Source organism: Nerophis lumbriciformis, linkage group LG11 (genome assembly GCF_033978685.3).
Source record: "Nerophis lumbriciformis linkage group LG11, RoL_Nlum_v2.1, whole genome shotgun sequence".
NCBI classification, from domain to species: domain Eukaryota; kingdom Metazoa; phylum Chordata; class Actinopteri; order Syngnathiformes; family Syngnathidae; genus Nerophis; species Nerophis lumbriciformis.
Window position 1 is genome coordinate 22,795,595 of NC_084558.2, and position 27,746 is coordinate 22,823,340.

General features: G+C 43.6%; 1 protein-coding gene across 1 annotated transcript in view; it reads left to right on the forward strand.

Annotated features, from left to right (window-relative positions):
* Nucleotides 1–27,746, forward strand: part of dnah9 (dynein, axonemal, heavy chain 9) — a 366,284-nt gene that overhangs the window by 67,497 nt on the left and 271,041 nt on the right. The window contains exons 12-16 of the mRNA XM_072914095.1: nucleotides 6,860–6,998; nucleotides 7,789–8,076; nucleotides 9,509–9,719; nucleotides 9,802–9,929; nucleotides 21,090–21,198. Of these exons, the coding sequence (XP_072770196.1) occupies nucleotides 6,860–6,998; nucleotides 7,789–8,076; nucleotides 9,509–9,719; nucleotides 9,802–9,929; nucleotides 21,090–21,198 (875 nt within the window). The remainder of the gene's footprint in view (nucleotides 1–6,859; nucleotides 6,999–7,788; nucleotides 8,077–9,508; nucleotides 9,720–9,801; nucleotides 9,930–21,089; nucleotides 21,199–27,746) is intronic.

Sequence of the window (27,746 nt, forward strand, 5' to 3'; positions counted from 1 at the left end):
CATTTCATAATCATCATCACACACAATTCATCCACACCAGACTCTGTCATCTGTCGTTATGGACCTTGCTTTGTGCACTGGTGCACAGTCATGTTGGAAGAGGAAGGGGCCCGTTCCAAACTGTTCCCACAAGGTTGGGAGCATGGAATTGACCAAAATGTTTTGGTTTTGATTGATTGATTGAAAATTTTATTAGTAGATTGCACAGTAAAGTACATATTCCGTACAATTGACCACTAAATGGTATCACCCGAATACGTTTTTCAACTTGTTTAAGTCGGGGTCCACGTTAATCAATTCATGGTACCCTGCAGCATTCAAAGTTCCTTTCACTGGAACTAAGAGGCCAAGCCCAACTCCTGAAAAACAACCCCACACCATAATTCCTCCTCCACCAAATTTCACACTCGGCACAATGCAGTCCGAAATGTACCGTTCTCCTGGCAACCTCCAAACCCAGACTAATCCATCAGATTGCCAGATGGAAAAGCGTGATTCATCACTCCACTGCTCTAGAGTACAGTGACGATGTGCTTTACACCACTGCATCTGACGCTTTGCATTGGACTTGGTGATTTATGGCTTAGACAGAGCTGCTCGGCCATGGAAACCCATTTCATGAAGCTCTCTGCATACTGTATGTGGGCTAATTGGAAGGTCACATGAAGTTTGGAGCTCTGTAGCAACTGACTGTGTAGAATGTCAGCGACCTCTTTGCACTATGTGCTCCAGCATCTGCTGACCCCTCTCTGTCAGTTTACGTGGCCTACCACTTCATGGCTGAGTTACTGTAATTCCCAAACTCTTCCATTTTCTTATAATAAAGCCGACAGTTCACTTTAGAATATTTAGGAGCAAGGGAATTTCACGACTGGATTTTGTTGCACAGGTGGCACCCTATGTCAGTTCCACGCTGGAAATCACTGAGCTCCTGAGAGCAGCCCATTCTTTCACAAATGTTTGTAGAAACAGTCTCCATGCCTAAGTGCTTGCTTTTATACACCTGTGGCCGGGCCAAGTGATTAGGACACCTGATTCTGATCATTTGGATGGGTGGCCAAATACTTTTGGCTATATAGTGTATTTTTCTTTTCCCAATCGAATTTGTGTTTCTGCAGTCTATTGTTTTTTTTCCTCGGCATAGATCTTGGCGTCATCCCTATAAGCCATGTTCTTGTCTGTTTTGTTTTTTTCCAGTATATTTGCCGCACTTGTCAGCGCCTCAACCAATTAATTAGATGAGCTGAATCCTGTGTGGTCATGTGTGAGGGTGCTGTCAGCCCATTGGTCTTGGAGCAGGGACCGCTTTAACCGCTTTAACGTAAAATGCAATATAAAGAGTCCTGTCATGCAATAATTCCACTGACATTTCAAAGAATGTTTTAATTTACACGGTAGTATGAGACAAAATGCGTCCCTTTACAGATTGACACAGGCCGTGTACTTTTGTTACCAAATACGTGACTATTCCGTTTTTCAATGGACGGTTGGCAACCCTATAGCCATCCTAGTTGGTTGTTTTCTGTTTGCTGTCCATGTTGTATTCATGCTAGCACCGCCATCATCACATTCATGTTTTGCTTTAAAATGCTATTTTAAACTTGATGTGGCTCGATAATAGGAAAGTTTGCGAGACAGGACATATTTAAAAATATGTATATACATACGTATATTTATATATATATATATATATATATATATATATATATATATATATATATATATATATATATATATATATATATATATATATATATATATATATATACATATACTATACATCGTATAGTATAAACACACACAAACACACACACACACACACACACACACACACACAGAAGGTGAGGCTCGTAACGTAAACGTAACATGATAGAAATTATATGGATCAGCCCCGAAATGGGAAGAAATGTTCCTCATCCCAGTTCCTAAAGTTCCTAAAAGTTTCACGAAAATCCGCCGATAACTTTTTCAGTTTTATTGCTGCCTAACTAAATAACTAACTGACAGACCAACAACAACAATTACAAAACCTCATGGCAGAAGTAACAAAGCTACTTGAAGTACAGCATTTCATGAGGACATTAGCTTAAACGAACCACCTCCACTCAAGGCATATCAGTGAACTAAATCGACATGCTAGCTTGGGTAGCACGCTAACATTTATTAGCTTGAGGTCATGTGCCAACAAATATGCACACTATCACTCAACACAGTTTAAATAACTCAAATAAATCAAAACTCACCAAGGACAAGGTGAACAAAGAATGGGAACATATATACGTATAACTATATATAAGATAGCCTATACCTGTACTTAGGACATAGTCTCTTCTATCAGCATGAACTGATGAAACCTGCCTGGATGAGAGACAAGACATCTTTGAAGACAATTGGAACAGTTCAGTAAGGGAGGTCTATCAATTTCGAAACACCTAATTCTATTCCTTACATGAAGTGGTTAACTAACTCATCTTGATTTGCAAGGGCTCCAGTAGCTGTGTTGGGTTGGTGGATGACCGAGGCCAGCGGAAAATTACTCTTATTTTCAAATCCCAATGCAAAAATGTATTTTAGATTTTGCAAGATTAAAACGCGACAATATTTCATGTATAGACAAAAGCTGTGTCGCTGGTCAGAAAGTTGTTGTTTTTTAATACTCAGAAGGATATAGGTCTGGCTGTGAGCGAGGATTCAAACCTCACATTAAGTGCTTTGTGCACACGTCAACCCAGAAGCTCGCCTCAGCACAGCCTAACTCCTTCATTTGAGTTTCACAGCCAACACGTTGCGTCAACTGTCAATCATGGAAGCCAAGACATGACAGAAAAGCACTTCAGACAACCTTGACTGCTTCCTCAAGCAGCTAGATGCCACTGTGAGCAGCAATGATAAGACAATACAGCCAAACCATTGATTGACCTCTTAAAGACCCCATAAAGCTCCTAAAAAAATACTTCATTATATTTACTTTATTTGAGCTTTTATAGTTTTTCATTTTAGTTTTTATTTGTGGAAACAAATTCAATAGTTAAAAGCTCATGGGTAGGTCATTTACGCAAAGTTCTAAATTACTTCAAAGTGCACCTGCATTGTTTCATGACCCAGGCAAACAAAATAATAATATTTGTCCAATCACATATACCTTGCCATAGAAAAGTAGTTTTCTTAAAAGCAGGGGCTCTATCAATAATTCGGTGGGACAGTCAGGGGCTCTTTGAATTGTCCCATAATAACATATCTTCGAGTCATGTTCTCCTCATTATTGTGCATACTTGCCAACCCTCCCGAATTTTCCAGGAGACTCACAAATTTCAGTACCTCTCCCAAAAATCTCCCGGGACAACCATTCTCCCGAATTTCTTTCGATTTCCAGCCGGACTTAAGGCACGCCCCCTCCAGGTCCGTGCGGACCTGAGTGAGGACAGCCTGTCGTCACGTCCGCTTGGCCAACCAAAAAGTAACCACAAAACACTATACCGTATAGTGTTCTGTGGTTACTTTACGTTGTATTGCGCACCCTGACGGCGAGTGAGGGAGTCGGTTCTGAAGTATAAAGTAAAGAGACGTAACTTCGTCTCTTACGTCTCAAGGTTGGCAAGTATGTTATTGTGTATCGTCAAGTCCCCTGATATGAGTGTATCGTCACCCCCTAATTGTCAATAACACGAGGGCAGCCCAAAACCAGCTACTGTTTGACCTGGTACTCTAAGAGCAGAAGCACCAACCTGTGCACTGCATGGATTGACTATAGGAACGCCTACAACTAAAAGGCACACACATCGATGCTGGAGTGCCTAGAACAGTATAACATCAACAAAACTCTAAGAACCTTCATCAAGAAGGCAGTTAGCCTGTGGAGGCACACTCAAAGCCATTGGTGAGCATCACTTGTGGCATATTCCAAGCAGATGGTCTGTGCCCGCTACTGTTCTGCATAAGCCTGAACCCTCTCAGTCAGATCATAACCAAGAGTGCCTTCAGTTATTGTTTTGCATCAGAACAATCAGCCACCTCCTCTACATGATTGTATGACAAAAATGAGCATGACTATGTCGCCTAATTCATCTTACAATATACAATAATGACATTGGAATGTCTTTCGGATTATATAAGTATGGGCACATGATATCTAGACAAGGAATAATTATTACAACTGAAGGGGTTAACTACCTGAGGAAATCATAAAAGATGTACATGACATCTACCAATATTAAGGGACCCCACGGCCAATAGCAACTATAAGGAGGGAGCTCAACCAAATACCAAAAGAGGTTGCAGAAGATCCTGAAGAACCAGCTGAATGGCAAAATTAGAATCCAGGCTATTAACACCTAAACCAGTAATCAGATACCCTGCTGGCATAATACCTTGCCCACTGGAACAGAATCAAGCCACTGATATCAAGACAGAAAGCTCCTTACAATGCATGAAGGGTTCCACCCTAAGTCCAGCATCTTTAGGCTATACAGAAAGCAAAACGAGGGGGGTGTCACAGGCACTATGCATGAGGAAACAGGCCTCCAGGAATATGACCTGCTCAGTGAATGCCTCAAGCAACAGAAGCCCAGTAAGGAGGAGGAGCCAGATAAGCTGTCATGGAAAGACCAACCCTTGCATGGCATGTGCCACTGACACATTGAAAAAGTGACTAACATCAGGAAAATACACCAGTGGCTGGAAAAATCTGGACTGAAAGACAGATGAGAGGCACTAATCATAGTGAGGTGAATTATATTTATATAGCGCTTTTCTCTTCAGAGACTCAAAGCACTTTACATTGTGATATCCATTATCTACGTCTGAACCAGTGTGGGTGGCACTGGGAGCAGGTGGGTAAAGTGTCTTGCCCAAAGACACAACGGCAGTGACTCGGATGGCGGAAGTGGGGATCGAACCTGGAACCCTCAAGTACCAACCAAGCCACACCGCCCTAGAAAGCCTTTATTGTCATTAAACACAGTATGATAATTGAGGAGCAGCTCCATACCAGTGCACACGTAATTAGCGCAGTATAAAATATGATACAATTAAAAGTAAAAGTATAAACACACAATGAAAAAGCACTAACTCTTCCGGGACGCTACAATATACTGTATACCCCCCGCTACCACCAAAACCCGCCCACCTCAACCCCGCCCCCCCCATCTCCTGAATTCGGAGGTCTCAAGGTTGGCAAGTATGCCTTAAACACGTGATCAATAGAGACTGGGTTCGACAAAATCAGACAGGACCCAAGTGCAGACTGTGCAAGAAGCCCCAGAGACAGTTCAGCACATCGCAGCAGGGTGTAAGATGCTGCCAGACAAGGCATACAGTTCATAGAGCGCTATAACTAGATAGCAGGCATAGTATACCGGAAACTGTACCAAATATGGACTGGAAGTCCCAGATTCAAGATGGCAGATACCACTGAAGGTGATTGAGAACAACCAGACCCAGATCCTGTGGGACTTCCAGATCCAGACTGACAAACAGGTAAAGGCCAACTGATCGATGCAACAATCCCCAACGATCGCAACATTCGGAAAAAGGGACATGAAAAGTTTGATAAATTCCAAAGGCTCAAACAGACCTGAAGAAAATGTGATGTGTGAAGGCAACAGTGGTGTCAGTAGTGATCTGGCAGTGGGGGCACTAACCTCAAAGCTGGGTGTATGGCTCCAGGAGATACCAGAAACAACGCCTGGCCTATCCTTCCAGAAAAGTGTAATACTGGTAGGGATAAAATTGATAAGATTTTCAATTTTGCTTAACTTTGGTTCTTCACCCATTTTGAATACCCATTTTGAAATAAAGGATAACAACATAAAACTTAGTTTGGTTTAGAAGATATATGAGCGTCCAAACCCAACAAAAAGGTCTAAGAGGCCCACCGCCTCGATGGGGTCCATGGGCCCAGGAGGGTACCAGAAAAAAAAGAAAAAAATTTGTTTAAATCTTTTTTTTTTTTAAACTATTTGACTGAAGAAATAACAAATTACAACATAAAATATTTTGTGACAATACACAAGAATGTTCAGTAACATGTTAAACTTTGTTCTAATATACCGTAATTTAAAATGATTATTTTTCAAACGATATATGATCTGACCAACCTCACAGTGCAATTCTGCAACCATCAACTATGAGCATTAACCATTATTTTAAAGAAAAACGAGCATATCGGCGTTTTCAGGAAGGGTACGCAATCCTTCTGACTAATTACGGTGTCTCCAGCTATTGACAACAGACATGTACGATGCTGCCAGCGTCTCATCATGTAATGCATGAGCAGCACTAATGTTCCATGTACAGTTAATAATAGCAAGTTTTAAATTGAGGCACTGACATGATAGGCAATGGTAGTTAACTGCTGTATCAACAGCAGACAAGACCTTGTTGGTGGAGAGTCACTTCTGGCTTGCAGGGGATCGAAAACACGTCATAAATTCAAAGTTATCACTAGCTGTGTGTGCTCATGTTTCAGGTAGTATTTCCTCCCTTTGATGAAATACCCACTTTGCAAGTATTGCAACTTGCCTTCTTGTCATCCTTTCTCATGAATAACTGTCGAGTGTTTGTGCTGCTTCAGAGCTGTGTGTGGTGGCGCCATGCGTGCCCTAAGGAATCGATAAGGGAATCGATAACAAAACTGGCAAATGATTAACAGGAATCAAAAACAGGGAACCAAATTTTGATTCCCACCCCTAAATACTGGGAACAGCTAAGATCCTGTGAAGAACCCTCAAGCTCTCAGGTCGGAGAGAGAAATATTTTTTTGTTGTTGTTTTACCAAATTTTTTAGCCCAATGCCAAATGTGTCTGTCCAAAAGTTTGCGCATATTTCTTGTTTTATTGTGTTCTTTCTACATTTTCACAGACCATGTGCCATGGTGGTCCCAGACTTTGAGCTGATTTGTGAAATCATGTTGGTGGCCGAGGGCTTCCTATGTGCCCGGGTTCTTGCCAGGAAGTTTATCACACTCTACACACTTTGCAAAGAGCTACTTTCAAAACAGGTGCTAAGCTTAAAAACAGAATTTATTTAAGTAGCAATAATACCACATGTTTAAGACAGTACTGTACAGTGCATTTTTTACAATATTATGTTGGTTACACTGCTGGTAAACTTTTAGGGATCTTTGACCTCATTGTAAATGCAGGTGTAGCATAAAAGTTGGCATAGCATGATGACGCAGCCACACAGGCTTGATATGCCACACCTGTGAGGTGGAGGGATTATATCGCAAAGTAGTGGTGTTTACTAACACAGATTTAAATCGATTTGACAACAAACAGGCCTGTTGTGTACATACTGTACTGCAGATATTTGAGTTTAACCCATGAATGTTATTTTGTTGAATGCAAAATGTAGGGGAAACGAAATACTAAAAAGGCATTTAATGAACCTTAAGTTCATCGGCTACTTTTGGATTTTTCAAAAATATATATTTGTTAATGTTAAATAACATATGCTAGCAGCAATTATCAGCTGATATAATGACATCGTTTTTTTTTTAAACTGATTTGGGGCAAGGATATAGATATAAAAGGTATAAGTAGTTCATTTGTTTCTTCACTGTTGTTTTTTTATGTTTGTGATAATAACATAAATACACACATTTACATACCACATACATACTGTATCCTGTTAAGGGACCATTAACTGGCTGTGCCTCAATCACAGGGTGATCAATAACAGAACATTAAGGCTTTTTTAATCCCATTCAAACTGCAATATAATCAGCTATATGAACCACTATCAATGGCAGATGCTGAGATTAAAATTGTGTCCTTCTCTTTCCGCAGGACCACTATGATTGGGGCCTTCGAGCCATCAAATCCGTGCTAGTCGTCGCTGGCTCTCTAAAGAGAAGTGATCCCGGCCGAGCTGAGGATCAAGTACTTATGAGAGCACTGAGAGACTTCAACATCCCTAAAATTGTGACCGACGACATGCCTGTGTTCATGGGGCTGATAGGGGACCTGTTTCCTGCCCTGGATGTACCAAGGAAAAGAGACCTGGACTTTGAGAAGCATGTCCATGAATCTGTTCTCGACTTGAAGTTACAGGCTGAAGACAATTTTGTGCTAAAGGTACAACACAATTTTTAAATTGTCTGTTGCGTCAAATTAAATTTCAAGATCAAGGACACAAGCAAATCCAATCACACGTTTTCTCCGATGCAGCAAGAAGAAGCAAAATCCCTTGGTGAGATTTCAGCCTGAACTATTCAGACAGATATTAGAGTTTTGGCACTTAGATTCGGATTTATCTTTGGTCTCACCAAAAGCTGTTTACCGTTCATCCTAATCCTTTGATGGGAAATGGCCATTAGTGTCAAACACTCTAAGGATCTGGATGAATTGAGCAAATATAGCCCATAGTTGCCTGCAATGAGACTGTAGGGGCCTGAGTTACGGACCTTACTATCAATGTTATATCATACAGATATGCTCACACAAACACACAAGTGTGCATGCACATATACACACACCTGAAAAAAAGTCGCCTTAAATCAGAGATGGGGTAACACCGAACCACGGGAAATAAGTGCAATTTGCCACAGGTCAGATAGACACGGAAACCACATAATAACACAACATCAATGGAGGCCAGTGCTGCACATTGCCACTTAACCCGAGCATTGTGTGATACAGCCACAGGAAAAAAGGAAACAAAGCAAAAAGAGAGAATGGCAGAGCGGTCAATAAAAAGCCTCCACCCCAGAGCCTGAACTTTTACTGTCTTTGTTTGTGCAGCCAACCTTTTGATTTCAGTCAACAAGGAGAGAAGCAGCGAGGTGAGGGAGACTGGATGCCTCTAGCATTAGCTCGTGCTAGCATTAGTCCCTCTCACATCAAAGCAGTAATCAGTCAGGGCCTTTGAGTGTGCAAAGCCACCTGGGCTCCTGCTGAATGGAGGCGGATAAGGAGCCCTGTCGATTGCATTGATTGAGCTCACCATTTGTATGTTTGAGTGGGAATAGGGAAGAAATGGCCCTTTTTTTTAATGTCATCTCTCTTTTGCATTGCCTTACAAAAACTGCAGTCAATATAATGGTTGACTTCAAAAATCTGTTATTCACCCGAGAGAAGCTGCCCAAACTAGGACTAAAAAATATGCACTGCATGATATGTTCACATATTCTCATGTTTAGATTGTTTTATAGTAACGTGGAACTTCTTAAACAAGGGTGGTCAATCATTTTGACTCGCAAGCCACAATGGATTCTGAAATTTAACGAAGGGCAGATAAATGATTAATAAAATCAATGATAAATAATAAAGTGTTTATGTTAAGTTACTAAACAATAAATGACATATGCCCACAACGCTTTGTGTTGCGATATTTCACGGTTATAAACGCACTCATAAATTAGTGAAAAATTTAACTTTGGTTAGTAAACACAGGATTCGCTCGAGAACTAGATACATTGTGCCCTGTTGGAAGAACAGGCTCATGCAAAGCACTAGAATTCAATGTGTGAAAACATTCTTAAATATTTAATTATGTCTGTTCTGCTAGGTGGTGCAGTTGGAAGAACTTTTGGCTGTGCGGCACTCCGTGTTTGTGATTGGGAATGCCGGCACTGGGAAGAGCCAGGTGCTGAGGTCCCTCCATAGAAACTACCAGAATATGAAATGTCGACCCGTGTGGGTGGACCTTAACCCAAAAGCTGTGACAAATGATGAGCTTTTTGGCATCATCAACCCAGCAACTAGAGAATGGAAAGATGGTGATGAGAAATTTGTTCATAGAAATGTTTGTTGAAAGTGTGGTATTTATTGACATTTGTTCACGTACATTGTCTTCAACAGGTCTATTTTCTTGTATAATGCGTGAATTGGTCAACATTAGTCATAGTGGTCCGAAGTGGATAGTTTTGGATGGAGACATTGACCCAATGTGGATTGAGTCACTTAACACCGTCATGGATGACAACAAGGTATGACAATGTGGGAAAAATAAATATTTGTTTGTAAGTGTATGTCCTTAGAAAATATGAATAGCGTAAAATTTAATGCTACAGTATGTGCACCCGGAAAGTGTTCACTGTGCTTCACTTTTTCCAAATTTTGTTATGTAGCAGCCTTATTCCAAAATGGAATGAATTCATTTGTGTCCTCAAAATTCTACTGACATTAATCCAATAATGACAATATAAACAATGTTTTTTAGAGCTTTCTGCACATGTATTAAAAATAAAAAACTAAGAAATCACATTTACAAATGGATTCAAAGCCTTTGCTCAATACTTTGTTAATGCATCTTTGCCAGCAATTACAGCCTGAAGTATTTTTTAATACAATGCCACACGCTTGGCACACCTATCTTTGGCCAGTTTTGCCGCAGCACCTCTGAAGCTCCATCAGGTTGGATGTTAAGCGTGGGTACACAGTCCATTTCAGATCTCTCCGGAGATATTCAATCGGATTCAAGTATGGGCTCTGGCTGGCCCACTCAAGGAGATTTACAGAGTTGTCCTGAAGACATTCCTTTGATATCTTGGCTGTGTGCTTAGGGTTGTTGTCCTGCTAAAAGATGAACCGTCGCTATGGCGTCACATTAGTGCCAAAAATCCGAGCAATAAAAACTGTTATCGCGCGCTGATTCTCCACTTCATCCCCCCTCCCCCCACCTCCCGAAATTGGAGGTCTCAAGGTTGGCAAGTATGGTAATGATTGAGGCTAGATGTCCGAGGTAAGATGGCTACAACATTGCTACAGTGGAGAATCATTGGTCATATGAAAAATGCTCAGAGCCAATCAGAAAGGAGGGGCTGTCTAAGCATACCCGCCCCCAAGGTGCCAAAAAGAAACATGACAGCGCGAGGAGAGATGCCAGGAGTACACAGAGAGCGCGCAGAAAGGCATCGCGCGCGCGCAGAAAGGCACAGCGCGCGCACAGAAAGGCACCGCGCGCGCGCAAAAAGGCACCACGCGCGCGCAAAAGGGTGCCGCGCGCGCGTGGTCGGGGTGGGACGGGGGCGTGGTTAGGGGCGTGGCTAAAAGGGGAGGAGTATATTTACAGCTAGAATTCACCAAGTCAAGTATTTCACATATATATATATATATATTTATATATATATATATATATATATATATATATATTTATTTTAGTATATATATATATATATATATATATAAAATAAATACTTGAATTTCAGTGTTCATTTATTTACACATATACACACACATAACACTCATTGTTGAGTTAAGGGTTGAATTGTCCATCCTTGTTCTATTCTCTGTCACTATTTTTCGAACCATTCTGAATTCTGATGATGCATTGCTGTGTGGCACGCACAAAAGTGCTTTCATCAAATGCACTAGATGGTAGTATTGTCCTGTTTAAGAGTGTCACAACATTGCTGTTTACGGCAGACGAACTGCTTTACGGTATACAAAAAAGTGACTGCTGTTGTTGTGTGTTGTTGCCACGCTGGGAGGACGTTAATGAAACTGCCTAACAATAAACCCACATAAGAAACCAAGACCTCGCCCTCCATCATTCTATAGTTATAACGTGATTGGGCAGGTACGCTTTTTTATATTGTGGAGGACCTGAGTCCGCCTGAATTTTGGGAGATTTTCGGGAGAAAATTTGTCCCGGGAGGTTTTCGGGAGAGGCGTTGAATTTCGGGAGTCTCCCGGAAAATCCGGGAGGGTTGGCAAGTATGATCATTACATTGATGTCAATGGTACATGTACTAATTAAATTACCATAACTTGCTCGATTTTTGACCAATTTACAAACGGTTTGCCTTGTTACAAATCTTATTACATGTAGATATGACATAGGATGCTGTACCTGTTGAAATTACCTCTTTCGCTTTAAAAAAAAAAATGACTTAATTGTGCAACATAGTTGTGTAGGGTCAGTGTTAGTCAGTTCTCTGATTATTTTAAACTGTTTCAGAATACATTATTAAAAGCTATTTTTAACATTTTAAAAACAAAATTCAAATATTATTTCATTAATTTTATGGCTGAATCAAAAGAAATTCCATAAATTAGAAAACAAATGTTCAAGAAGAAGTGAAAATATAAAATACTGTTATGGTTGGATGTTATTGCTGGTGGACCAGTTCTGGCTGAAAGATGTGATTATGGTGTTTGTTGTCTTATTATTTATTTGGGTCACATTTTGTATTACCCTGTATTGTGTTTATGTGGTATTAAATAACCTTCATCAGCGTGCGACATTTTTTTATCCACTTCTTCCTCCGTAAATCTTGATACATATTGACGATGACCCGCCCTGCTATACTTCTGATTGGCTCTGAGCATTTTTTTTACCATTTTTCACCTGACCAATCAGAAAGAAGGGGCCGTCTAAGCATACCCGCCCCCAAAGTGCCAAAAAGAAACATGACAGCGCGAGGAGAGATGCCAGGAGTACACAGAGAGCGCGCAGAAAGGCGTCGCGCGTGCGCAGAAAGGCACCGCGCGCGCGCAAAAAGGCACCACGCGCGCGCAAAAGGGTGTCGCGCGCGCGCACGAAGTGGATAATCAGCACGCGATAACAGTTTTTATGCGCTCAGATTTTTGGAACTAATGTGACGCCATACGTCGCCCGCAGTCTGAGTTCAAGAGCGCTTTGGAGCAGGTTTTCATCGAGATGCCTTTATAATGCTGCATTCGTCTTTTCCGTTATCCTGACTAGTCTCCCAGTGCTTGACACTGAAAACCATCCCCACAGCATGATGCTGCCATCACCATGCTTCACTGTCGGGATGGTATTGGCATGGTGATGAGCGGTGCCTGGTTTCTTCCAAACATGATGCCTGGCATTCACGCCAAAGACTTCAATCTTTGTCTCATAAAACCAGATCATTTTTTTTCTCATGGTCTGAGAGTTTTTCATGTTCATTTTGGAAAACTCTAGGCGGGCTGACACATGCTTTTTACTAATGAGTGGCTTCTATCTGGCCTCTCTACCATACAAGCCTGATTGGTGGATTGCTGCAGAGATGGTTGTCCTTCCTTGAGGTTCTCCTCTCTCCACAGAAGAATGCTGTAGCTCTGACAGACTGACCATCGGGTTCTTGGTCACCTCCCTTCTCCCCCAATTGCTGAGTTTAGACGGCCGGCCAGCTCCAGGAAGAGTCCTGGTGGTTCCCAGCTTCCTCCATTTACGGATGATGGAGGCCACTGTGCTCATTTTGACCTTAAAGGCAGCAGATATTTTTCTGTACGCTTTCCCAGATGTGTGCCTTGAGACAAATCATGTCTCAGATGTCTACAGACAATTCCTTCAACTTTATTTTTGGTTTGTGCTCTGTCACTTCTTACAGCTGTGTGCCTTTCCAAATCATGTCCAACCAACTGAATTTACCACAAGTGGACTCCAATTAAGCTGTGGGAACATCTCAAGGATGATCAGTTGAAACAGGATGGACCTTAGCTAACATTTAAGCTTCATGGCAAAGGTTGTGAATACTTATGTACATCAATCAATCAATCAAAGTTTACTTATATATATGTACATGTGATTTCTTATATTTTATATTTTTAATACATTTTTAAATCTCTAAAAAAAACTCATCATCTTTGTCATTATGGGGTATTGTATGTGGATTTTTAAGGACAAAAATTAATGTATTCCCTTTTAGAATAAGGCTGTACAACATAACAAAATGTGGGAAAAAGTTAAGTGTTGTGAATACTTTTTGGATGTGCTCTTGTTTTAACAGAGAGACAGACAATTAAAAAAAGTAACAAAAAAAGAAAGGACGCACTGTTCCCTCGATTATTGCGGGGCTTATGTTGCAGACCCCCAATGGTTTATGAATGGTGGCAAAGTACAAGCACTATTTATTTTAAGATTTATACAAATATTGGATGCATTTAAGTTCTTTACAAGCCCTCCCCACACTCCATATAGCTTTTACACACTTTTATAAACATTTCCTATGCTCATCATCAGAGGTGGGTAGAGTAGCCAGAAATTGTACTCAAGTAAGAGTACTGTTACTTTAGAGATGTATTACTCAAGTAAAAGTAAGGAGTAGTCACCCAAATATTTACTTGAGTAAAAGTAAAAAGTATGTTGTGAAAAAACTACTCAAGTACTGATTAACTGATGAGTAACATACACACTCATATCATATCATATATATATATATATATATACTGTGTATATATATATATATATATATATATATATATATATATATATATATATATATACATATGTATTGATATATACAGTATATCATTTATATGTATTTATTTTGCTGTTTTTGTTTACATGTTAAAGGTGTTTTAATGAATATACATGCATGTTTAACACATATAGATTCCTTTCTTTCATGAAGACTAGAATATAAGTTGGTGTATTACCTGATTCTGATGACTTGCGTTGATTGTAATCAGACAGTAGTGATGATAACGTCCACATTTTCAAATGGAGGAGAAGAAAAGTTCCTCCTTTCTGTCTAATACCACATGAAAGTTTCCAGCTTCCATATTCGTTTTTATACACTTTACAAGAAATATATTGGCGTCAAACTCCGTAGCTTGCTAGCTTGTTTGCGCTGGCTTTCGGAGACTCTTGTTTTGAAAGCGCAGGCGCGATGGAGCGGCACTTTTATTGTGAAGACAGGAACGTCCTCGTGTGCGGTCAGTTTTTAGGCTTTTGACAGGATGTACGGTTGAAATAAAAAAGTATATTTTTTCCTTCACACTTTTGATTGATTGATTGGAACTTTTATTATTAGATTGCACAGTACAGTACACATTCCGTACAATTGACCACTAAATGGTAACACCCCAATAAGTTTTTCAACTTGTTTAAGTCAGGTCATGTGACCACCTGGCTCTGTTTGATTGGTCCAACGTCACCAGTGACTGCATCTGATTGGTGGAACGAAGTGAAACGTCACCAGTAAGGCAGACATTTTGAAGGTCTGTCTGACAGACCAAAACAAACAAAGCGTGCATTAACAGATCGATAAAAATTAGTAGCGAGTAGCGAGCTGAATGTAGATAAAAGTAGCGGAGTAAAAGTAGCGTTCCTTCTCTATAAATATACTTAAGTAAAAGTAAAAGTATTGTAATATTCCCAGGAACGTAGGCTCATAGACTTATTCGTTTGTCTCGTATTTATTATATAAGATGCAATGTAACCACACAACAGCTCCAATGTGCGTCTCCCCTCTTTCCCGGCAAAACTCGAACTGACACTTCCTGTCAACAACGTCACTTCCCTAACTTCCCCGGAAGTCCCGCCCCCCCAGCCAAAGCCATTGGCTAACACCCCGTAGCTAGCCGCTACATCACCCCCCCCTTACAAAAAGTCCTCGCCCTCGAGGACTGACCCGTAAGGCAACATTTGGCAACACCATAGCAGCATGTAAATCAGAGCAACCCATTAGTGCAAACACAACAGTGTAAACAAACATAACCCTTACATCACACACAAAAGCAGGTTCACAAACACCCCCACCCCCTTCCCTTATTGTCCTTCAGTCTAAGGACACCACAAAGTCTTGCAAGCGGTCTGGAGGCCTCTTCTTCCGCCTCGGCCGCTCTCTTCCATCCCCCAGCAGTGGAACAGCTGGGTCGGGTGTGCCAGTCCTCGGGCGGGAGCTGGAGGGGGCGGGGGATGAGGGGACTGGGGAAATTGGTTCCCCCTGGGGCGTAAGCGGGGTATTGGTAAAGGGCTGGGCGGGCAAGGGAGAGGTCACCTGTGTATCCGAGGCAGGGGAAGGGGGACCCCCCCCGGTAGGGGGCGAGTCTGTCTCTGTGGAGGGCCACCTTCCTTCCCCGGGGGGGGGGGAACTGGACACGATACACAACCTCTCCCAGCTTCTGGAGTATCTTACAGGGTCCTGTCCATTTGCTGTCCAGCTTGGGACTGCGGCCCTTCTTCCGAATCGGGTTGTAGACCCAGACCAACTCGCCTGGCGCGAAGTCCCTCCCTCGGGTCGTCACGTCATAGTAGCGTTTTTGTTTTACACCAGCTTCCTGCAGCTGCTCCCGAGCGAAACTGTGGGCTGAGTCCAGCCGGTCTTGTAGTTTCCTGGCGTACTCTGGCCCTGCAGCGAAGGCCGGGGCATCCGGTGGGCGGCCAAAGGCCAGCTCTGCTGGTGTGCGCATCTCTCTCCCTAGCATGAGAAGTGCCGGTGTGCACCCCGTGGATTCCTGGACAGCAGAGCGACACGCCATCAGCACCAGTGGTAGGTGTTGGTCCCAGTCACGCTGGTGGCGGGAGGTGACAATGGCGAGCTGGTCTCCCAGGTTGCGGTGGAACCGCTCCACTAACCCATCACTCTGAGGGTGCAATGGGGTAGTGCGGGTTTTGTGAATGCCCAGGCGCTCGCACAAGGCCGCGAACACCCGGGACTCAAAGTTTGTGCCTCGGTCACTGTGCAAAGACGCCATGACGCCAAACCGACCTATCATGCCCTCCACCAGGGCATCGGCAATGGTCTCTGCCTCCTGGTTGGGAATGGCGTATGCCTCAGGCCACTTGGTGAAATAGTCTATGGCGGAAAGGACGTAGCGGTTCCCCTTGTCAGACCGTGGGTACGGCCCTGTAATGTCAATCCCCACCCTGTCCATGGGGCACCCCACTGGGAACTGTTGGAGCGGTGCCTGTGAGCGCCCAGTGGGGCCTTTGCGGGCAACGCAGGGGTCACAGCGGCGGCAGAAGTCTTCCACATCTCTCTTCTGCCGACCCCAATAGAACCCCTGTCACAGCCGCTTAAGTGTTTTGGCGACCCCGAAATGTCCAGACCCACCTCCCCCATGCACTGCCTTAAGCACCGCCCCTTGCAGTCCCTTTGGCACCACCACCTGCCATTGTTCTTCCCCCGTGGCCGCGGCCTTAAATGCCCGCTGCAGCACACCTTGGGACACCCGCAGTGAGTCAAACATGGCCCACAGGCCCTTGGTAGCCTTGGAGAACGGTACCACCGCCTCCCAAGGTGGGCGCTGCCGAGCCTCCACCCACTGCAAGACAGGCTGAAGGTCTGTGTCCTCCTCCTGCACGTGCCTCCAATCAGCATTCGTTACAGTCTGTAGTTCCCTGCAGTCAACGTTATCAGCCTGACTGACGGCCGCACACTCGGCGCCCTCTGCCCGCCGCTCTTGTTCCCGAGCTTCCCTGCGCTCGCAGTAACGACATCCGTCTGCTGCACACGGCCGGCGAGAGAGCGCGTCCGCGTTGGAGTGGCGAGTACCTGGCCGATGTTCTATTTCAAAGTGGTATCCTTGTAGCTCTTCCAACCACCTGGCGACCTGCCCCTCCGGCTCCCGGAAAGTCATTAGCCACTGGAGGGCAGAGTGGTCAGTCCTAATCACAAAGGGGAGGCCACACAGGTAATATTTAAAGTGTCTGATAGAGAGCACCACTGCCAGGAGTTCTCGGCGGGTGACACAGTAATTCCGTTCCGACTTTGTGAGTTTCTGGCTGAAGTAGGCCACTACCCTCACCCCTTCCTGCCACGGCTGTGCAAGTACCCCCCCAACCCCCACTCCGCTGGCATCAGTGTCCAGTAAGAAGGGCAGGGTGAGGTCAGGTGGGGCAGGTACCGGGGCCGTTTCAGCCCCCAGAATGCCTCCTGGCACCCTTCGGACCACACAAAGTCTTTGCTTTTTTCCAGCAATCGATATAGGGGCGCGGCGATTGTAGCAAAACCCCGCACGTGCCTCCGATAGTAAGAGGCAAGCCCGATGAAGCTCTTCAGCTGTCCTTGGTCCCGAGGGACAGGCCAGTCTCTCACAGCCCGCACCTTCTCGCCCATGGCCGATGCCATCGGCACCCAGCTCATGTCCCAAGAAGGTTACCTCTCGCCGCATGAAACTGCATTTGTCAGGGTGCAGTTTAAGGCCCGCTGCTCGAATCCTCTCCAGGACTCGACTCAGGGACCCGAGGGCTGCTTCAAGAGAACGCCCATGTACCAGGATGTCGTCCAGGTATACCAGGCACTCTTGGCGGGGTATACCAGCCAGCACTTTGTCCATAAGCCGGGCAAAAGTGGCGGGGGCATTGCAGAGTCCAAAACTAAGGACTTTGAATTGCCACAAGCCCCGGCCGGTACAGAAGGCGGGTTTAGGGCGAGATTCAGGAGAAAGGGGTACTTGAGAATATCCGCTTTTAAGGTCCAGAGTGGTGAACCACGAGGAGCCGGAAACTAGGTCCAGGGACTCATCAATACGGGGGAGGGGGTAAGAGTCCTTTGTGGTCACTTCGTTCAGCCGTCTGTAATCCACACAGAATCGCCAATCACCAGCCTTCTTTTTCGCGACCATGACCACAGGTGCCGCCCAGGGGCTCTCAGACGGCTCAATAAAGTCGGCCCGCAGCAGGTCATCTACGGCCTTGTCACATACCTGCTGTCGAGCGAGGGGAATGCGGCACGCGTGGCACTTGATGGGCCGCGCCAAGCCAGTGTCTATGACATGCTCTGCCAAGTGGGTTCTTCCCACTTCACTCTCATTCATTGCAAAGCTGCCCTGGAATTCCATCAGCAGCTGTTTCAGCTGCTCCTGTTGCTGTTTCTCCAAGTCCCCATACTCCTCCCTCCACACCCCTCCCCCCATGACCGGGGGTGCTGGCTGCGGGTGGGGGGCCGTGGGTAGGGATGCCCAGGGCTGCCATCCCCGGGTAATACACAGCTCTGTCTCCCCCCTCATTGGCTGAAGGGAGACAGGGAGAGGGCAGGGGTAGTAACTAGGTGTGGTGTGAGGCAACAAGACTGTAGAGGCATGCGGTGAAACGGGCAGGGTCCCGGAAACTAGGGTACCCATGGCAACTGTAGGGCCCCCGGGAAGTTAAGTGTACCCCTCCCCATGTCTAGCAGGCACCCAGTGACTTGGAGGAAGTCCAGCCCTAAGATGCAGCAGTCTTGCACGTCTGCCACCCAAACTAGATGGCGAACTCGCTTTCCCCCCACGCACAACCACAGGAACCCCTTCCCCACCATAGGAGCTAGCTGGCCCGTGACTGTGCGTAGCTGTACTGCTGTGGGCTCAAGTGGTGTACTGCTGGGCAGAACGTCCGGTCTTACCAGCGTTACCGATGACCCCGTGTCCACCAGGCCCACGGTAGGCACCCCCTGGACAGATACAGCGACATGGCAGGAGCCCCCACCTTTGCCCCCCCCGTGTCCAGCCCACCGCCATAGGTGGCACACTGCTGTCATCTATTTCTGGGGGGGATGGAGCCCCTCCCCCCTGGCTGTGTCGTTGGGCTCCTCCGGGTGACCGAAAGCGAGAAGAAGGAGCAGAAGGCGAGTCGTCGTCTGCTTCTGAGGGGGATGGAGCCCCTCCCCCCTGGCTGTGCTGATGGGCTCCCTCCACTGCTTGACGAGCCTGGGCTGGCGAGACAGGGTCCGCGGTGGACGTAGGGGCCCGCATACCCCTGACTATGCGGGCCCGGCGCCGTTTCCCGGCTCACGACGAGTGGCAGGGCACTCCCTGCGAAAGTGTCCAGGTTGGCCACATCCCCAGCAGACCTGCATGGGGCGCGGGCCACGTTGACTTTGCAGAGTCACCGACCTCAGTAGTTCGGTAATTTCTGTCGCCCAAGCCGGAGCCCCGTCACTAGACGTGTGTGACGATGCCGTCCTCACTGGATGGGGTTTCATTTCCAGTTCCCCGGCTGCAGCTGCACTCCCCAGCATCTCCCTCTCAACAGCAGCTTCCAGTGCCTCCTGCAGGGACCTCGGGTGCTGAAGCTGCACCTGCACGCGCAGGTCAGGAGGAGTAATGGCTCCAACAAACAGGTCAGTTGCGAGCTCATTCCGTGCATCAGCAGGCAGGTGACCATATGCACGGCGCACCTGGCCCTCAATGTCATTAGCGAGCCCCCGGAGAGGCTCGCCAGGCTTCCTGCACCTCCCTCTCAGTTCAGTTTTTAAAAGCGCTGGCTGAGACCATCTCCCAAACCTCCTCTTGAGCGCCCCCACCAGGGCTGCGTAGCACCGCTGTTGTTCAGAATCCAGCAGCAGGAGGCACGAAAGAGCCTCTCCCTCCAGACACAAAGCCAATTGCAACGCTTTGTCCCTTGCTTCCCACCTTCTAGCGTCCGCCAAAAGTTCAAATTGAGCGTGGAACGCCTCCCAATCTGATCCACCGGCAAATTTTGGCGTCTTCACTGAGGCAGCAGACGGTGGGGGGGGCGCGCCGGGCGGGGAAGCTGCGGGCGGCGGCGGCAGCGGCGACATCTTTACATCTCCACGGGACGACGAGCCGCTCATGTGCGAGCAGGAGGGCGGCTGTTCGACGGTCACCCGCTCCAAAACAGCGTCATCCCGCTCCACTTTAAACTTATGCTCACCGTAGCTAAACATGCTAAACGCTTGCGGTCCTAGCTAACTCACAGACTGAAGCTAACTGGCTAATGCGCGGTACGCAGCGTGTCCTTACCGCGACAAAGTCTCTTTCGAAAAACGCCGGTTTTACTTCTGACACCAGTGTAATATTCCCAGGAACGTAGGCTCATAGACTTATTCGTTTGTCTCGTATTTATTATATAAGATGCAATGTAACCACACAACAGCTCCAATGTGCGTCTCCCCTCTTTCCCGGCAAAACTCGAACTGACACTTCCTGTCAACAACGTCACTTCCCTAACTTCCCCGGAAGTCCCGCCCCCCAGCCAAAGCCATTGGCTAACACCCCGTAGCTAGCCGCTACAGTATGTTGCATTAAAACTACTCTTAGAAGTACAATTTATCCCAAAAGTTACTCAAGTAGATGTAACGGAGTAAATGTAGCGTGTTACTACCCACCTCTGCTCATCATACACTATAAAAAAAAAGTGCACTGCAAAGTGGTGAGGGAACACTACAGTATTGGAACCGCCTTGGTCTGCCCTTCTATGTGGACGCCTCGTCTTTTCGTCTTCTTTCAGCACACTCCTCGGGCACGTGGAAGTGCACTGTTCCTTTCTTTTAATCACTACACCGCATTAACCAAAAACTTTGAATACAAATACTGTACTGTTACACCCCTTACTCTTAATATTAGACACATTGACCTATTCAAACTGTTTTTGTTTATTACAAGCTACTCCAAGTTAATAAACATTGGAAATTAAAAGCATTTTTAATGAGAGTTGAATCATTTAATCTGATCTTGTATTTTTTTATTAGGTTCTGACACTGGCCAGTAATGAGCGGATCCCGCTGAACTCCACTATGAGACTGCTCTTTGAGATCAACCATCTGCGTACAGCTACCCCTGCAACTGTGTCTAGAGCAGGTGTTGTATATATTCTGCTATTGTTTTCGATATCTAAAAGAAACTATGACTGTTTGCAGTTATACGCCCAATAAATCAACAAGGCAATAAGTCGTTAAGAATTGGATAATGCATTAATCTACATCACCAGTACATGACTAGATTTATTAAATAAGACATTCAGCTCACCAGAATAAGGACGCCACCTTGCTATTTTCTATACATATAATATTTACAAAGACTCAAGGCTCTTTATTGATCATTCATAATTTTTGTACACGTTGTGTAGTGAAGAAAATTAGTCTTGCAAAACAAATGTTTACATGACAAAGACCAAAGAGACGACAGTCATTAATAACATGAAGTAACTGTACATCAAGAAAGAGACTAGGGTATTTTCATACTGATATATTGGCCCAGATCTTTATAGTAGGATACTGTGGGGCCTTTGGCTGTGTAGCTGTTCCATTAGCTAAGTTTTATGCAGCTGGCATGGTAACAAATTACATTAATATCCCATTTACACCATGATTGGGATTCCTGGCATCCTGTTCAGGACTTTTGCCCAAAGTCCGCTGGTTTTGGCTCTTGCACTCATCCTAAATGAACTGAGTGTGTCAGTCAAGTAGGTGGGACAATCATGAATCAACAGCACCGTTTTTAATTATAACCTTTAATTATGTAAAACCAATACAGGTGCAAGTATATATAGTTAAAAAAAAGTATTCCATTCCCTGCTGATTTTGGGCTGATATTGTTTTTCTTACTGATATCCAACATGCTAAAATTGCCCAACACTTAATTTCCGACATGGATAAAAATGGATATCAACCAATACTGATACATGCAGCAGTTTTCCCTCAAACTAATGTCAGGCCGGCTGAATACACTGAGACTGTGCTGTTCTACAACAAGGCCTGCACAGACAATGTCCCAGTAGATAAACAGATCAAGGTGTTCAACAACGAAAACCCATGGATGACAGCTGAAATGCGGTCACTACTGCGAGCTCAGAACTGTGCCTTCAAGGCCGATGACCAAGAACTGCCATTTTGAATATTCCGCTCCGAATACCTTTGGCTATTTCGGAGATTGACGTCACAATGTGAGCGCTTATGCACTCTGACCACAGTATCAGATCAGTCATACTAGAAATATGCAAAATTTAGAGATAGATGTGCTGTCTATCATTCACAATCTCTATATAAGACATGAACACGTAGGTTTTTCTTTTTGTATGCATTCTAAATCGTAAATAAATAAATACAATAAAGTCAGCTAACAATGTATTCAATGAGGGCTCTCTATTTCACCTACAAAACCCTCTAAATAACCATCCGAAACTTGTCAACAATACTCTTTACACATATCGTTACCTGAATAGTAACCAAATATTAGCGATGTTGTTATTATAAGCGCTATTACAGATTAACTATTTCTCAGCGGTGCAATGATACAGACAGCTAAGTAGCCCTCTACTGCCTTTACTCTGAGCCGGCACAGATGCTGTTCTTCAAAGTTATTCTAGATTATAAATCATGCCTCTCGTCTAGACATTAGGAGGATTTAACCATAAATCTAGAAGTTGTTCATCTGTGACATTCAGTCAGAGATGGAGACAAGCACACACAACCGAAGACTGCAGTGTCTGCAGGGAGACTTCCTTGTTAACCCTTCATGTGTATCATGATTCATTGTTCATCTAAACGGAAAGATATATGGACATCATATCAGTCGTCATTACAGTAAGAGCAGAAATTGTACAGTAAACTATCGTTTTATTATGTTTGTAGTTTGTATTTCTTGTTTAGCACTTAGCAATACTGCTACATGATGCTATAGTGTTTCACTGAAGCTGGATTTGTTTAGCGGACATTCTAAAACTTGTAGATTATCCTTCTTATATTCAGGATAAAAAATCAGGATCATAATTTTGGCCAAAGTAATTGTTGCTGGCTCTCACAAAGTCTGCACAATTTGCATTGTTTTTGGTGGGGAAGGGCTCTGCAGTCCCTACCATTACGTCACGCGATGACTTGACTGGCTTCCTCATTGTCTCTCAAAATGGCTCGGGAATCTCCATGTGATTGATACTATTTTGATTATATCTATTTATTAGCACACTTTGGAAGTGTTTTTCCACTCCACTGGTACTTTAAAATATTTAATGTAAAGATTAAAAAATAAAGGAAAGGAGAGAGCAGCTGGGAAGTGATCTGAAGCACAGGTAGACAATGCACAACGAAACTAAAACAGGCTACAGAATGCTGGAACGCAGCAAAAACTTATGCGCAAGACGTGCGACAAGAGAAGAGTTTATTTTGTTATACATAACAATCAGTCCCAACAAAGAAAGAAAGCATCGGCACAACTTTAATAGTCTCGATTAAAAAAAGAAAACAGGTGCGGGAACTAGCGCTCAAAGGCAGGCATGAAGCTGTTGCTGGAAACAAGAAAACAGGAAGTGAAAACTGCAAAATAATAGCACAGGACAAGAACTAAAGAGGAGACTAATCTGCTGTACCAATCATCGTTGTCTCTCGCAGGCACGGGGCCCGAGCCATCTTTCTGGCGGGATTTCAAGTCCTAGTTACGTTCTTCTTTGTAATCTCTCACTGTCTCATCCTAGTGTCATTGTATCCGACATGTACAACTATGTTCGAGCAGCGAGTGATGCGATTAGCCTATCGTACGTGTTTGCTAGGCCTGTTGCGAGTCAGCTCCCTAAGATTAGCTACAATGTCGGGTGTTCGAGCCGTAGGAATAGACTTAATTGTGACTTGTTTACTAAGCTGTATGTTCCGGGTGATGGAGTCCCCTATGACCAGGGGTTCCCAAACTACGGCCTGCAGGCCGGATACTGCCCCCCAGCGTCCAAAATCCGGCCCGCGGGAAGTCCCAAGTAATTTTTTTAATTTTTTAAATTTTTTTAATTTGTCCTTACTAGTCCATTTTCTGCAGTCTCCTAGCCACTCAGGCAAATCATATTGTCTAAAAATGCATTTTACCATTGATAACGTGACATATATATATATATATATATATATATATATATATATATATATATATATATATATAGCGCGGCCCCCAGCCAAATTGTTTTACCCCAATGCGGCCCCGGAGTCAAAAAAGTTTAGGGACCCCTGCCTATGACTAAGGTGTGGTGTCCAGTAGAAAAGGGTGTAGGACTAGCTAAAGTGCTGAATCTGTTATGTGTCTTAACCAATTCATTGTCATTTGTAATCCGTTTAAAGCTACTACAAACTGGGCTAGTCAGCTTGCTACAGCTAACGCTAGCAAATGTGTCACATAGTTTCTCTGTTCTAACTGGCGGACACAGCCCTTAGCAGGGCTCATGGATACATGAGAATGGGTGCACAAAGAACAGGCAGCCATACTCACGTTATTTCTTTCACCAAGTTGAGTTGTTGCTGTCCTTGGAGTTGCTTCGGACCACGACTAGTTTCGCTTTGCTAGTCTAGCAGCTAGCTAGCTGAAATCGAAGCGGGGAAACAGAAAGAGTGGGTACTTTGTAAGTTCGATAAGAAAGAAAGCTGTAAAACAATTAGAAGCACACAGATAGAACAATAGCACTTACCTTTGAATGGTGGGTACGGGCGCGAGTAGAAGCCAGTGTGAGCAGCAACGGATGCACTTTAGTTTGATGAGTTAGTTGGGAACCAAGCTACAGAGTTTCTTCCTGTAGTGTTTTGATTTGCTTGAAAAACCAATTTCGATGACTCTTATTTAGTTGATAAAGTTAAGTTGAATAAACTTTTATTTTCTTTGCATCGGAGTGCTGTGGAAGTTTCAGTTCAAGTGAAACAAGGTGCCTTCCAACCTCATTCCCCACATTTGTAAGAAACCTTGGCTTCAAGTAGATTCATGTACAGATAGATATATGATCTGTGATCACTAGACCAAAGGATAACATACAAGACGCAAGTGTACCAATCTCACCTCTTTCAAGAAGATTGCTGCGTCAAATGCTGGTCAGCTCATTAGGTACGCTGTCATTGTGAAAAGATTCAGGCATATTTGGCTGCTTCTTGCTGTTTAGCTACCTTGTATACAAGTTATTGTCCAAAAGGCATGGAGCACTTTAAGCAGAAAGATTCTACTATGTTATATATATTCAATCTATATTGAAACTATTATCATATCATATATATATATATATATATGATGTATGACACCGAAATACATATGATCAATATAATATCAATCTCACGGAGATTCCCAAGCCATTTTTAGAGATAATGAGGAAGCCAGTCACGTGGTCGAGTGATGTAGAGGTAGAAACCGCAAACCCTGCCAACAACAAAGCAAATCATGCAGTCTTTGTGAGAGCCAATCACGATTACTTTGGGACATGTGATGGTCCAGAACATTATATTTTTGATCCTGAATATAAGGAGGGTGAGCTAAATCCATCAATTTTTCACCGTTTGTCTCTCTTAATGTTGCGACGAGGCTGCAGCCTATCCAGCTACACTCGGGCGGAAAGCAGCGTACACACTGGACAAGTCGCCATCTTATATGCTGTCATCCAGAAAAGGAAGCTAGCAAAGCCAAACATCAGCTTATGTGGTATTTCCATTGTTAAAAGTTAAATTGTTAGTTAAAATAGCACTTAGCTTTGAATGTTGGGTACGAGCATTTTCCAGACTGATATAAACATGTCCACTGTGGAGGACACTGCTTCTAAGAAAGTAAAAGTTGAAAGACACTTAAATACACATTATTGTTTTACACTGGATGTTACATTGTCACTTTAAAAAAACGCAACTGTAAGTTTTTCTTTTAAATATTTGCTTGAAACAGTTCACAATTATTTGCACTTAAAAATGTATGTTTGTTGTTATAAATATGATTAGAACATTTTAGCATTATATTTGTGTTCGATTACAGCAAGTGTGTTTATCCTAAACATTCTTGCGACTTAATTTTACACTCTATAACATTTTTAAGTCTTTTTTTTTAGACATACACCTCAGTAATACCGTATTGTAGCTTTAATACCGTGATGACATCATACAGTGAGATTTGATACTGTTACATCCATACTAAATGCAGTATAAGCTTTGCTTCATCTTACTCCTTTTTGGACATGTTAAATTGTTAAGCATGTCTGAAACAAATCATACCATGAAATATAATACCGTTATAAACTGGTGTTAGAAATCCCACAATTCTACATGTTTGTTTTTATTAGAGCTGTCTAAATTAACAAGTTAACTAATTTGATTCATCACAAAAATTATTGCATTAATCATGAATACAATTATGTTAGTCATGCAATTTAGTTTGACCGTACAAGCTCTTTTACCTTAAATGCTGTACAGACGGATCAATGCATACATCAGTACAGAAATGAGTGAGGAGATGCCAACTGGCGTGCTTGCTGGCAAATGTCACTCCAAAATATAGCCTGAATGAACTTTAGATAAAACTATTACCACATTTTGTGCAAATAAATGACATGCATTCAAGTAAAACATTTTGTATTTGGATCTTTTCTTGAGCAAATTTTAAATATGCAAACAAAGAATCGATTAATTTAAATTCTAAAATGTGATTAATCTGTTTAAAAAAATATATTCATTTGACAACCTTAGTCTTTATGCTTAACTGATATTGTTTGTTCCTTAGGCAGTGTTAATTGGTTTTGACATAGACATTGACACACAACATTCTCTGACGCTGTCACATATAGGCTTTTATTGTCTCCCTTCCTCTTTTCTCTCATCCTTGTTGTATCTTGTTTCCATTTTAACTTGGTATAGATTGAGTAGTTTTTTGTCACTACCGTCGATTGCTTGTTATCATTATTTGGCTACATAAACGCTGCGTGTGACTTCAGGTGACTAAGCTGTGCGTTTGGATCAGAAATATTGAAAGAGGACACATTACCCCTGACTTGCAGTGCTTAACGTTCATACTGCAAATTGTTTTTTTTATAATCCAAAGGACAATCTTGGAAACAATCTCACACCGTGGCATCACAGACACACCAGCAGCAAGCGTGTTGCTCTGTGGGGCACAGCACTGTTTGGTACGGCATGCAGGTCCATATGACACGATATCACATCTGATATCTAAGGATTGTATTCCCTTCTAACAGCAAATATGTTGACTCCCAAAGTGTGGATACAATAATAAATACAAGATAACTTTTAGCTGCACTCGTTTTGGAGCTCCATGTAAGATTTTACCTGGTGGGGTAATGATGATTGAAAGAAAGGTCAGTGACCAGCCCGGAATTACAAGAACTCTTTAATAATGTTAAGGGAGTTGGGACCACATTCATCAAAAAAATAATTTGTAACACACTTTGCTCTAATGGATTGAGATTTTCAGTGTCTGCAGGGTCCACAAGTATAGGTATTATTTGAAGTTTGACAATGGATACCTGAATGACTCAAACAAGGCTTGGGAGAATAGGCATGGTCAAATAAGACCAACATTGAGGTATTTGGCATTAGGTGGACTTGATGTGTTAGTAGCCAGAACATGCTAGACATGAGGCTAACAAGACCCACTATGGATCTGTTTCTCTGACCAAAGTC